Genomic DNA, 12,388 nt, shown 5'->3' with positions numbered 1-12,388 from the left:
CTGGGACATCGACTATCGAGGAAGGCCATGTTAGCACTAGAGGAAGATGCGAGGAGTTTGGCAGTGTCAGAAGGAGACGAGAGGACTGATGGACATGGGGGACAGTTGAGAAAATGAAGCACCAAAAAGTATTTGAAGGAAATTTTCGCAGATAAGAGCGGAAACAGAAGGAGTAATGGGGGAAGCAGGGCATATGAAAAGGCAAAAGAGGGGTCTGGCAGAAAGCTTTTGGAGACAGTGCAGGTAATTAATGGGAGATCCTCGAAAATGATAAAGGGTATTTAAGATTTTGAAAGCGATGGAGGCTACCTCAGATAATGATGCTTGGCATTGGGGGTATCAAAATGGGTTTGGTGGGCTTAGGAAAATTTGGGTTTGGGCTAGGTTTAGGTTATTTTTTCTTCTTTTGCTTTTGTAATGAATTTTGGGCCAGGGCCCATTTTTAATACAAAATTCTAGATTTTACTTTTAAAAAACTACAAATTATGCCATTAGTGTTGTCATTTTTCTTTAAAAGCATGCACTTAACCCTTTTTTTTTTGGTAATTGTGACATGCTAGCATTTTGAGGGTATTTGCTTGGTGCTTCTTTCATAGAGCAATTCTTGATATAGATTATAAACGCCTTTTGTTGGGTTGCAAAAAAAAAAAAAGTTAGCAAATCTGCATAATAACTTATTTCACGTTTTAATTTTAAACTTTAAATTTGTATTATTTGCTAAATTATCACAAAATAGATAAAAAAATTAATGTTTGTTAATTTTACTGATGAAAAATTCACATGACAGTCCATGTAAATCATATGAAAATGATATTTTGGCAATTAATTAATTTTTAAAATTTTTATACTTTTAAAAATAATTTTAATAAAATTTTAAATTTCTTAAAATTTAAAAAATTAAATTATTATTGACATGACATCTACATGGCAATCCACGTGTATACCACATCAAAAAAGTTGACAAATATTAATTTTTCTATCCATTTTAGAGTGATTTGACAAATAACACAGATTTAAGGGTCAAAAGAGACGAAAAATTAAATAGAAGAGTAAAATAATTTTTTATAAAATTAAAGGACCAAATAGATAATTATGCCTTCTTGATTATAACTAAGTCGTAGATGAATACCATTTCAAATGAATGTGATTTCTATGTGATTTCTATCTCAATCATAACATTGTTTTATCATGCAAACTTTCATGAAAAGAAAAGAAAAAAAAAAGGGAGAAAAGAGAAAAAAAGAAAAAAAGAAAGAGGAAAAGAAAACAAAAGACAAAGTTAAAAGAAAAAGAATTAAATTGTTAAAAAAATGTATAGGGATTAGTTGTATAATGTAACTTGAAATGATGATATTAATGTCATACTTTAATTTACCGTTATATCGGTAATGCTAATTAAGGGGCCAAAAGTATTTACCTTTTTTTTTGCCAATATATTGCTTGGGAATCCAATTGACTAAGAAAACTAGCCATGATACAAAAGTTGAATTGTTCACCAATTTAGTTCATTTTGTCATTTTAGTCCTCAACCTTCTAAATTTGGTTAAATTATTTTTTTTTGTTGGATGCAAAAGTTGATTGAATTGTTAAAATTTTAATGGCACTATGTGACGACTCACATGATAGTCCATGTATACTTCGTAAAAAATATTTTTTAAAAATTCAACAAATTATAAAAGGCTCATTTTTTAAAATGTATCCACATCAACAATGAAGTACACGTGGATTGTCACATGTGTTACCACACTAGTGCTATTACAATCTTAGTTTTCAGTGAGCTTTTCTGTACAACAAGAACTCAAGAAGTAATTTGACTAAAATTTGAAGGTTGAGAACCAAAGTGATCCATAAAAAAGATTAGGACTAAAGTGAGAAAATGAGTAAACATTAAGAGCTAAAATTGTCATTACGCCTTAAAAAATAAACAATGTGGGTTTTATTTTTGCAATGTGCAAGTTTCAGAAGCTTATTAATGGTCAAAAGGGCCGAACGAAGGCCCATTTATGTTTTTTCATTTCAAATTCCCGCTAAAATATCCCTTTTGAAATTTCGCTCAAATACTTTTTAAACTTTTTCATCTTCCTTTTAATTGTTTATTCCATCAACTCGTCACGAAGTCTCAAACCGATTCAACAGCAGCGAGTTGACTCAGTAGCCGCTCATTTCCGTATGGGGATGGAAACGAAGGATGAGTTCGCGACTCGCGAACCAGACCGGGCCCAAGTGGGATCTCGAGGACCGAGGTTAGTAATTAACGAGATGGTGATGAGGAACTTCAAATCTTATGCCGGTGAACAGCGCGTCGGTCCCTTTCACAAGGTTATATTTTCTTTTATCGTTTAATTTTGATAGTTTTTGTTTGGTTTCTAGTAAAGTTTGGAAATTGAGAAGGAAAATTGCAAAATTTATGTAATAATTCCGCGGACTCAACTTGGATTAGCTTTTCCTTTCGTTATTAGTTCATTATTTCGTTTTTTTTTCTTTTGAGAAAATGAAGAACTGAGAATGAAATTAAAAATTGCATGACTTCAACTCGAATAGCTTTCTTTTTTTTCTCCTTTTTGTTGTAATTTTAACGGTTTCCTTTTGGTTACTGAGAAAGCACTGGAAATCGAGAAATAAATTGCAGATTGATGAACATTTCAAAAATTTATATTTTCGATTACTTTTTTTTATAGATAGATGTAGAAAGTAAGCTTTTAGTTTGTTTGTTAGTAGTCTAACTCCTGCTTGGTTGCCGATAAAAAAATGTAAAATGAGAAAGAAAATAAAAATGATATGATAATTGCACGAATTGAATTTGAGATAATTTATTTTTTCTGTTATTAGTGTTTCCTTCTTTTGGTTGCGAGAAAGAGGTGGAAAATTGAGTGGGAAGTTGCTAGTCTATATGACAAGTTCAAAAATTTAACTCAAATTATGACTTTTTCAAATAATTAGCTTTCGTATTTCAGGTCTTAGTTTCTTTAAGTTTGTTCACTGTACTATTGAGTAAGCTAAAAAGATATCATTTTGTCCTCAAATTTTACTTTTCATCTTAGGAATTTAATATCTCTTCCACTGACTATAAACTTTAACTCTTTCTCTCTGTTCCCCCTGATTTATTTTCTTGTTCGATGAAATTTAGAGCTTTTCTGCTGTGGTTGGGCCAAATGGAAGTGGTAAAAGCAATGTGATAGATGCCATGCTTTTTGTATTTGGGAAGAGAGCAAAGCAGGTAGTTTTTATTAGCAATATTCTATTATTTGGGTATTTATCTTCTTTTTTGTTCCTTTGTAGCTACAATGGTACTTCTAATCATATACCTGGCAGTACTTTTTGAAGATTTCCCTTTTTCTATATCATTTCGTGCTTGATTTTGCTGATCTACTTGTGCAGATGCGGCTTAATAAAGTTTCTGAGCTTATTCACAATTCAACTAATCATCAAAATCTTGATAGTGCTGGTGTTTCTGTTCATTTTCAGGAGATTATTGATCTGGTGAGTCTTTTTCATTTTGTTTTTCTTGATTTTGTATGTAGCCTTTTCACTTAGTGAGCGAGTAGTTATAAACAGAGTTTTTGGGAAGCTAAATGCTGCATATTTTTTCTATGCGCTTAATCTGCAAGACCCTTGAGTTTTAAATCATTCAATTTCACTGTTTTATGTCCCAATATCATGGAACTTAAGAATCTTGAGGTGGTGCTACTTTGGAACTAACTCTCTACTGACTGCAGGATGACGGGACATATGAAGCTGTTCCAGGAAGTGAATTTGTTATTTCGCGGGTTGCATTTCGGGATAACTCATCCAAATATTACATCAATAACCGTGCTAGTAACTTTACAGAAGTTACAAAGAAATTGAAAGGGAAAGGAGTTGATCTTGACAACAATCGGTTTCTTATTCTTCAGGTTCAGTATATTCAAAAGGTCTAATATTTAGATATTTCAAGTTCTTGTTCTACTTTTATTCATGTTTTACCAGTTATTATCAGGGTGAGGTTGAGCAAATTTCGCTCATGAAGCCAAAAGCACAAGGGCCTCATGATGAAGGTTTCCTTGAATATTTGGAGGACATAATAGGAACAAACAAATATGTTGAAAAGATTGACGAATCATCTAAGGAGTGAGTATTTTTCCTGTGTACACAGAATGTTTTGCTATTTTTGACACTAGTACTTGAGACCTTTTAACCTGTTTTCGATCACCTTGTTTGCTAGTAGCTACCAAGACAGTCCACCATAGTGAATAGATTACTAGTTACTGTCTTCTAGACTTGTATATGTCTAACACTATTTCATGTTGTTTTCCTTTTTGCTTCCAGGTTAGAAAGTCTCAATGAAAAACGATCAGGTGTTGTGCAAATGGTTAAATTAGCAGAGAAAGAAAGAGATAGCTTGGAGGTTTGTTAATGATGCTATTTTCCCCTTTTTTTAAATTGGTATCGTCTATAATATATGTACTTGAACTGTTATATTTTCTGTGCAATAGGATGTTAAGAATGAGGCAGAAGCGTACATGTTGAAAGAGCTTTCTCTCCTGAAATGGCAAGAGAAAGCTGCAAAATTGGCCCATGAAGATACCAGTTTGAAAATGGTAGAATTACGAGAAAACGTGTCCAACGTAGAAGAAAATTTGAAGAATAAAAGGTTGTTCTGTTTAAGATATGCATTCAGTATTCATATCTATGCTTCAATATGTAATTAGGATTTACAGTTACGATGTCCTAATTCAGGGAAGAGATTCAGGAGAGCAGTAAGAGGTTGAAGGAGATTGAGTCTGTGCATAACAAGCACCTGATAAGAAAAGAGGTTCGCATTTGATTGGTGTATGCTTCACAGTGATATGCTTATGGAAATATTTTAACTTGATGAGTATTATGTTCCTTATTAGATAATGGTTTTGAGTACAAATGCGTTAGGCAGTTTATGTGGTTATTACGTTAGCTTTATCCTTCTGAATTGGCTTATTGAAATAATGAGCTGAGTAGTTTTTTTCTTTTTGTAAATAATTAGGAACTTGATAATGATTTGAGAACCTGTAAGGAAGAATTCAAGGAGTTTGAAAGGCAGGATGTCAAATACAGGGAAGATTTGAAGCATATGAAACAGAAGCTAAAGAAACTAGAGGATAAACTTGAAAAGGTTCTTGAAAGATCTGATTTACTTAAATTAAGTTGATAGCTTCACGAGTACAACTTATTTTGTCTTCATATTCCAGGATTCTTCAAAAATTGAGGATGTGTCAAAGGAGTGTGAGAACTCAAAAAATCTTATCCCAAAACTTGAGGAGAACATTCCGAAGCTCCAAAAGCTTTTGCTGGATGAGGAGAAAGTCCTAGAAGAAATGAAAGAGAATTCTAAAGGTAACATAATCTCCTTGGACTCTTATTATTTAGAAATTTTATTAGGCTGTGGGAATAAAGTCGACATTTCCGCCTTCTTAAAAATGACGTAATCTTATTTAGATAGAAATAATGTTTAGCTGTGTTCTTTTGTGCTCATGGTCATTTGCAATCTGGTTAACTGTTATTTTTTATAATGGGCAGTTGAAACTGAGAAATATCGCTCTGAGCTTTCAAAGGTTCGTGCTGAATTAGAACCTTGGGAAAAGGAGTTGATTGTGCATAAGGGAAAGCTTGAAGTTGCTCACACTGAACGTAACCTTCTAACTCAAAAGGTGTGGCTATATATTGCTATTCACTTGCTAACTAGCTTGATAAACTTCTGAGATTCTAGTTATCCTTCTCCCTCAATCTTAAATATTGCGATTTTTTCTTTCTTTCTTCTCTTAGTTATTGGAAGGGAAGTAAAATGTATCGTACTTCTTTTATACCATGAAAGTGTTTTTCCTCCATAAAATTAAGTTTAATAACTTTGCATCATTAAGTAGCTGTTTCTGGAGGTTTTTATTAGAGAGGCCAAACATGCATCATTTGAAACCCAAAGCAGCAAGTTAGAGTCCTTTTCCTGTAGTTAATGTGATCGAACTGTATTACCAGTAGAAGTAAAATGAATATTCATAAGCAGTTACAATGAAATTCTTTTATTCAAAGTTTCTTTGATTCTACCCGACTGCTAAAGACTGCTGTGTTATCTCATTTGTTGCAAAGATGCAGATGCCAACCGTGGAGGATAGTTTGAGACACCTTGGTTGCTCATTGTTTTAGCATTCTAATTTTGCATTTTTTCCTGCATTATTATTCTTAGGGAGTTTTGTGTGACTTTGTTAGAGAAAGATACAAAAGATGGCTTAATTTGAATGTTGATTCTTTCAGCATGAAGCTGCTAATACAGCTTTTAAGGATGCTCAAAAAGAGATGGACAACATATTGGGAAAAACTGAAACTATAACTGCTGCCGTTAAAGATAAGCAAACTGATCTGGAAAAGAACAAGCTTGGAGCATTGGAAGCACGCAAATTGGAACAGGTTCCTGATTCCATGATAACTTGGTTGATTTAGGGCTTCTTTTAGGCTAATTTTCTTGTCCAAATTCTTTTTCCATGATGATATATGTTGTGAACAACCTATGTTTTGCAGACATGCATCAAAGAACAAGAAGCATTGATTCCTCTTGAACAAGTGGCAAGAGAGAAGTTTGCAGAACTGAAGTCAGTGCTTGATTCTGAGAAGAGCCAGGGATCAGTTCTAAAAGCGATTTTGCAGGCTAAAGAATCCAAACAAATTGAGGGAATATATGGCAGGATGGGTGATTTAGGTGCTATTGATGGTGAGCTTCTCCATCCTGTCAAATTATCTTCTATTAGCTCTTGCCATCTTTCCCAGATTCAGGGATCAATAGTTGCTGTCTGCTGGAACTCTTTGCGTCTTTATTTGTTAAAATGCCTGGATTTGCATGCACATGTAGTGCTATTCCTTTCTGTTTCTATCTCTCCACTTCCCTCCTGCTCTCCCTTCATTCTTTCCTTCTTATTGCTCCCTGTATATTTATTTTGATTTAATCCATAGAACTATAAACAAATTTTTTTGTTGCGGACCCTTCTTTTCTAGTCATTTAGTTGTGTTCTATGGTGCTTAATACATTAATATCATCACTCATCATCTCATATTTTCCTATGATATTTAAAAGTTATTGGTTGTCTTGCAGCAAAGTATGATGTTGCCATCTCAACTGCATGTCCTGGACTTGATTATATTGTGGTGGAAACCACTGCTGCAGCACAAGCATGTGTTGAACTACTCCGTAGGGAGCAACTTGGTATTGCAACGTTCATGATTCTGGTATGAGCTGTCCTTGGAGAGAATGTACTTAATATGTTCTTACCTAAGTGAACATAGCTTTCTGCCCTGTCTGATTTCTGATAGTGATCTTAGGATCTAAATGCAGGCTAAAATTTTGTATAGGCTATACATGCCAGTTGAGCGTATTTTCTATAGTTTAATAACTTTGGCAAGATATCTGACAATAGATGCATTGGATGGAGATTTACCTATTTCATGCCGTAAAAGTTTGTAATATTTCATGTGTTATATAGTGGATAATAGCTGTGCAGTTGCCATATGTGATCACCTTGAACTTGCATAACTGGGATTTGTCGTGTTTAAGTTATTGGCTCTTAATTTGATCTTGACTTTCTTTTATCTTGACTAATGCAGGAGAAACAGCTTGACCTTCTAGAGAGGTCAAAGGAGAAAGTAAGAACCCCTGAGGGAGTTCCACGTCTCTATGACTTGATTAAAGTTCAGGATGAAAGAATAAAACTTGCTTTCTATGCTGCCTTGGGTAACACCATTGTAGCAAAGGATCTTGATCAGGTGGATACCCGTTTCTCCATTATTAAGCAGACTGCCAAATAATTTATTTCATGTGTTACATGATAACAGTCAAATATCTGCAAAAAATTCAGAGTTTAGATGAGAATTTAGAGGGGCATATGAGATTTTAGATAATGGCAGCAGACATGTGGTTGTTATATAAGGAAACTCTATGTACTATTTCAGTCAAATTCCATTTCTACATTAGTAGGAACTGAAGCATTCTCTTTTGAGTTCAGGCAACACGTATAGCATATGGTGGAAACAAAGAATTTCGACGTGTGGTAACACTTGATGGTGCTCTATTTGAAAAATCTGGTACCATGAGTGGAGGAGGAAGCAAGCCACGTGGTGGTAAGATGGGGACATCTATTCGAGCTGCCAGTGTGTCTAGAGAAACTGTTGTTGCTGCTGAGAAGGAGCTTGCTAATATGGTTGATTCATTAAATAACATCAGGCAAAGAATTGCTGACGCAACAAGGTGCTACCAAGCCTCAGAGAAGGTAGTTGCAGAGTTGGATATGGAGATAGCTAAAAGCCAAAAAGAGGTATTCTCCGCAGTCAATTTTCCAAAGCTTATCATTTGTTAATTGGAGCTTCATGCAATATTTCTTCTTGTTCAAAAACAGGTTGACAGCTTGAATTCGGAATATAAATATCTTGAAAAGCAACTTGATTCCTTGGAGGCTGCATCACGGCCAAAGAAGGATGAAATTGATAGACTGGAGGAACTTAAGAAGATAATTTCTACAGAAGAAAAAGAGATTGATAGGCTCATCCAAGGGTCTAAAAAGTTGAAGGAAAAGGTGGGTGAACGTTGGCTAATATATTTGAAACTAGAAACTTTGAGGTCAATTGGGATGCCAAAGTGCAAGCATCCTTCTGTATCCTTTGTGGTTTTTGTTTTGATCTATCATGGATCGATCTCTACATGTTTGCAATAATTACAAAAATTTAGGATGTAAAGTGCTCTATCAATTGATGCCACATTATTTACTGAAGCTTTTCCTCTGCTTTTAGGCTTCAGATCTGCAGAATAAAATAGAAAATGCTGGTGGTGAAAAGTTGAAAACACAAAAGTCCAAAGTTGAAAAGATACAATCTGTAAGTTCTGCATGACTCAGAATTCACAAATCCTTTTCTGGAATATTCTTTGTTAAATGATAATTCATGCTTCAAATTTTTTAGGATATTGACAAGAACAGCACAGAGATCAACCGTCACAAGGTTCAAATAGAGACTGGTGAGAAAATGGTGAAGAAATTAACAAAGGGGATTGAGGAATCAAAGAAGGAGAAAGAACGAATCATTGAGGGGAAGGATAAGATGCATGGCATGTTTAAAGAAATAGAGCAGAAGGCCTTTACAGTTCAAGATAATTATAAGAAAATGCAGAAGGTTTTTAAGTTTCTTCCTCTACCATTTCTTATTCCTTATGATAAAGATGTAAACACTGTGACCTTGTACAAATGCATGACTTGTTTCTCCTTTTAACAGGTAATCAATGAACATGGAGAAGTGCTGGAGAAGTCAAAATTGGAGTATGAAAAAGTGAAAAAGAATGTTGATCAGTTGCGTGCATCAGAGGTATTATGCCATCTAATGCTTCTTTTTTATTGGTTAGGCTTATCCTTAGGGTTGAGCAATCGGTTGGTTGACCGGCAACTGACCGACTTAACCTATTAAAACTGACAATTCTAAGTGAAACCAAAACCAAACACACATAAATGAATGACATCGATTAAATAAGTTGTCACTTTCATCTGACTTTCGCTCAGTGCTACTCATGCTTGTTGTTTTAACCATATCAATTTGTATTTCTCAGGTGGATGCTGACTTCAAGTTGCAAGACATGAAAAAGATGTATAAGGAATTAGAAATGAAGGGGAAGGGCTACAAGAAAAAGCTCAATGACTTGGAAATCAGTCTACAAAAGCATATGGAACAGTATGTGTTCTTATGGTTTTAAAAGTTGTCGGTTTTAAGTTGTAAATTACATATTATCTTGTTGGTTGCAGGATACAGAAAGATCTTGTAGACACAGAAAAGCTTCAAGCAACTTTGGCTGATGAGACCTTGACTGAGGCCTGTGACCTAAAAAGGGCCCTTGAAATGGTGACTTTACTGGAGACACAGCTGAAAGAGATGAATCCCAACCTTGATTCAATATCAGAGTATGCGTTTTCTTTTTTTTGTTAGTCTTAAATGTTTCCAAAGTGTGATCCATTTTCCTCTATGAATGTCCACTAAAGTACTTGATATTATAGATATCGAAATAAGGTATCAGTGTACAATGAACGAGTTGATGATCTTAACACAGTTACCCAACAACGTGATGATATAAAGAAGCAATATGATGAGTTGAGAAAGAAAAGGTACGGGTATCCTCTCTGGTAAATTCTAAGTTACCCTTTCACCATCAAATCTCATTCAACTGAATCTTTTATAATTATGATATTCAGGTTGGATGAGTTCATGGCAGGATTCAATGCAATATCTTTGAAGTTAAAGGAGATGTATCAGGTTTGTCCTTCACACCATGCGAAAACTAAGGCCATTATTAGTACAATTCATTCCCTCATTTGTTATTGGCTTCTTACCAACTGAACCGAACAGATGATCACCCTCGGGGGAGATGCAGAACTTGAACTAGTGGACTCTTTGGATCCATTCTCGGAAGGTGTTGTTTTCAGTGTTCGACCTCCGAAGAAAAGCTGGAAGAACATTGCAAACTTATCGGGTGGTGAAAAGGTTTGCATCTCAATCTTGACTCTGCTTGCTATGCCAATGCTTCGTTTTTTCTTACTTTTCTTTCATGACTGATTCCAGACACTCAGCTCGTTAGCTCTGGTTTTTGCTCTTCATCATTACAAACCAACCCCACTTTATGTAATGGATGAAATTGATGCAGCTCTAGGTACATTTTTGACGAGATTATAAAGTCTTTCCCATTTCTTTTTTTTTCTCTAAAGTTCATTTTTAAGTATTCTTTATGGTATATACTCCAGATTTCAAGAATGTTTCCATTGTTGGACATTACGTCAAAGATCGGACAAAGGATGCACAGTTTATAATCATAAGGTACATTTATTTCCTCGAGTTGCTTATTAAATTCAAATCTCAATATATGTAACTCATTCCCAATGCTATGCCAAATGCCAGTTTGAGGAATAACATGTTTGAGTTGGCTGATCGACTTGTTGGAATCTACAAAACTGATAATTGTACAAAAAGCATTACAATCAATCCCAACAGCTTCGTGGTGTGCGAGAAAGCTGCATGATCATTCAAGTTAGATTTCTTTCCCTTATCATTTTGTTTTTCTCCGTAGCAAACTTAAACTACATATATATATTATGTATGAACATCTTGATATGTATTGTTTCCCCTGTAAATTGATTGATCACCTTTGGTTAATGATAGTGACAAGTAACTGTTTCCCCTTCTCTCATTCTCTCTCCATTGTTATTGTGCTAAAGATTTGATAACAGAGATTGTTTTGATGGATGAATAATTTCAAGAAAATGACACTTAGAGCAATGAATATCTTTTACCTCCATGTAAATCACCTTTCAGAATAGATAGCCTCACTACCTTGGATCCCTCCCTTGTTCTATATGTACATTTTGCTTTCGTGTCTATCATACATTAATGGCCATTTCTTTTTCATTGTTCATAAATACTTCTGATGAACATGTTGTATTGCATCTGGAACAATAAAAGAGATCTCATCGTTGCGACTTTCATTCTATATGATATACCTATATAATAATTTAATTTAACATATATTCTCTCCTTGTGGCTACGTAGCTAATCAGTGAATAAATGATGATATTCATTGCTCTTGGTGTCACCATTTCTTTGTTTCCATATGTTTGATAGCCTTTCATCAAAGCAAAACTTCTTCTAATGGCTGCCATTTCCGAGGAAAAAAATATATGAAAACGTTACAGGGGATGCAATTTCATGAATAATTTTACCATCATTATAAACAACATTCCGTATTTAAACATTTTCAAATAATATCAATCTTATTAATGCAACTTTGTTTAGGATGGACAGTATGTTTTATTTTCTCTACTTTGTTTTCATATCCACATGAACCTAACATACTTTGTGATTTGGTTGAATTCAATTATTATTAGCAGTTTCCATAAAAAAGAGGATTATTTGCAAATAAGTGAGAAGAGCATAAGACGACGAGGCAAACAATGAGATAGAAGTGGTTTTAGTTTCAAAGATGTTTTTTTTTTTACATGTTTGATTCTTCAATATTATGTTGTTGAAAATAAAGAAAAACAGACTGTTGAGTCAACATTCCGTTAGTAGTAAACAGAATTTTTAACGGAAGCGGTTATTTTAAATAATTATTTTATTTAAAGATTTTTTTAAATAATTAATATTTTAAATTTGTATAATTAATTATAAAAGCTACAAAAATTTTTGGTATGATACAAATCATAGGCATCATTATCAAAAGTATGAACAAATAATAAAAGAAGAGAAAAAGGTGGGTGTCGGAAAGAGAAGAAGCACGTGGGAGGAGATGGAAGCAACTTTTTTGCTTTTTGGAATATTTTCTCGTCTCATTTTAAGCTTTAAATTGCAGTTTTAATGTTTTCATTTAGTC

At 34.1% G+C, this 12,388-nt stretch overlaps 1 protein-coding gene across 3 annotated transcripts; it reads left to right on the top strand.

Moving 5' to 3' along the window:
• Positions 1–2,057: 2,057 nt before the first annotated feature.
• On the top strand, positions 2,058–12,173 carry LOC107892377 (structural maintenance of chromosomes protein 4). 3 transcript variants are annotated; one of them, XM_016817448.2, is made up of 29 exons: positions 2,082–2,319; positions 3,128–3,217; positions 3,379–3,480; positions 3,717–3,893; positions 3,977–4,107; positions 4,306–4,384; positions 4,473–4,630; positions 4,717–4,792; positions 4,997–5,125; positions 5,202–5,346; positions 5,530–5,660; positions 6,259–6,411; positions 6,523–6,712; positions 7,091–7,224; positions 7,600–7,758; positions 7,998–8,306; positions 8,388–8,564; positions 8,779–8,862; positions 8,947–9,156; positions 9,256–9,345; positions 9,584–9,705; positions 9,777–9,932; positions 10,026–10,133; positions 10,221–10,281; positions 10,375–10,509; positions 10,588–10,675; positions 10,767–10,839; positions 10,921–11,049; positions 11,907–12,173. In XM_016817448.2, exons 1-28 carry the CDS (start codon positions 2,170–2,172, stop codon positions 11,039–11,041), a joined length of 3,738 nt encoding a protein of 1,245 aa, XP_016672937.1. In that variant the 5' UTR covers positions 2,082–2,169; the 3' UTR covers positions 11,042–11,049; positions 11,907–12,173. The 3 variants fall into 3 exon arrangements, with proteins under 3 accessions (XP_016672936.1, XP_016672937.1, XP_016672938.1); XM_016817449.2 differs by having other exon boundaries at positions 11,904–12,109; XM_016817447.2 differs by lacking the exon at positions 11,907–12,173 and having other exon boundaries at positions 2,058–2,319; positions 10,921–11,204.
• Positions 12,174–12,388: the final 215 nt, after the last annotated feature.

Source organism: Gossypium hirsutum, chromosome D09 (assembly GCF_007990345.1).
Source record: "Gossypium hirsutum isolate 1008001.06 chromosome D09, Gossypium_hirsutum_v2.1, whole genome shotgun sequence".
NCBI classification, from domain to species: Eukaryota; Viridiplantae; Streptophyta; class Magnoliopsida; order Malvales; family Malvaceae; genus Gossypium; species Gossypium hirsutum.
The sequence above is the reverse complement of the archived record's forward strand: the minus strand, read 5'-3'. Positions and strand labels throughout refer to the sequence as shown.

Coding starts and splice junctions, on each gene's coding strand:
- LOC107892377 (XM_016817448.2), top strand. CDS start 2,170: ATGGGGATGGAAACGAAGGATGAGTTCGCGACTCGCGAACCAGACCGG. Junction 4,793..4,996: donor AGCACCTGATAAGAAAAGAG/GTTCGCATTTGA, acceptor GTAAATAATTAG/GAACTTGATAATGATTTGAG. Junction 10,840..10,920: donor GCACAGTTTATAATCATAAG/GTACATTTATTT, acceptor GCCAAATGCCAG/TTTGAGGAATAACATGTTTG.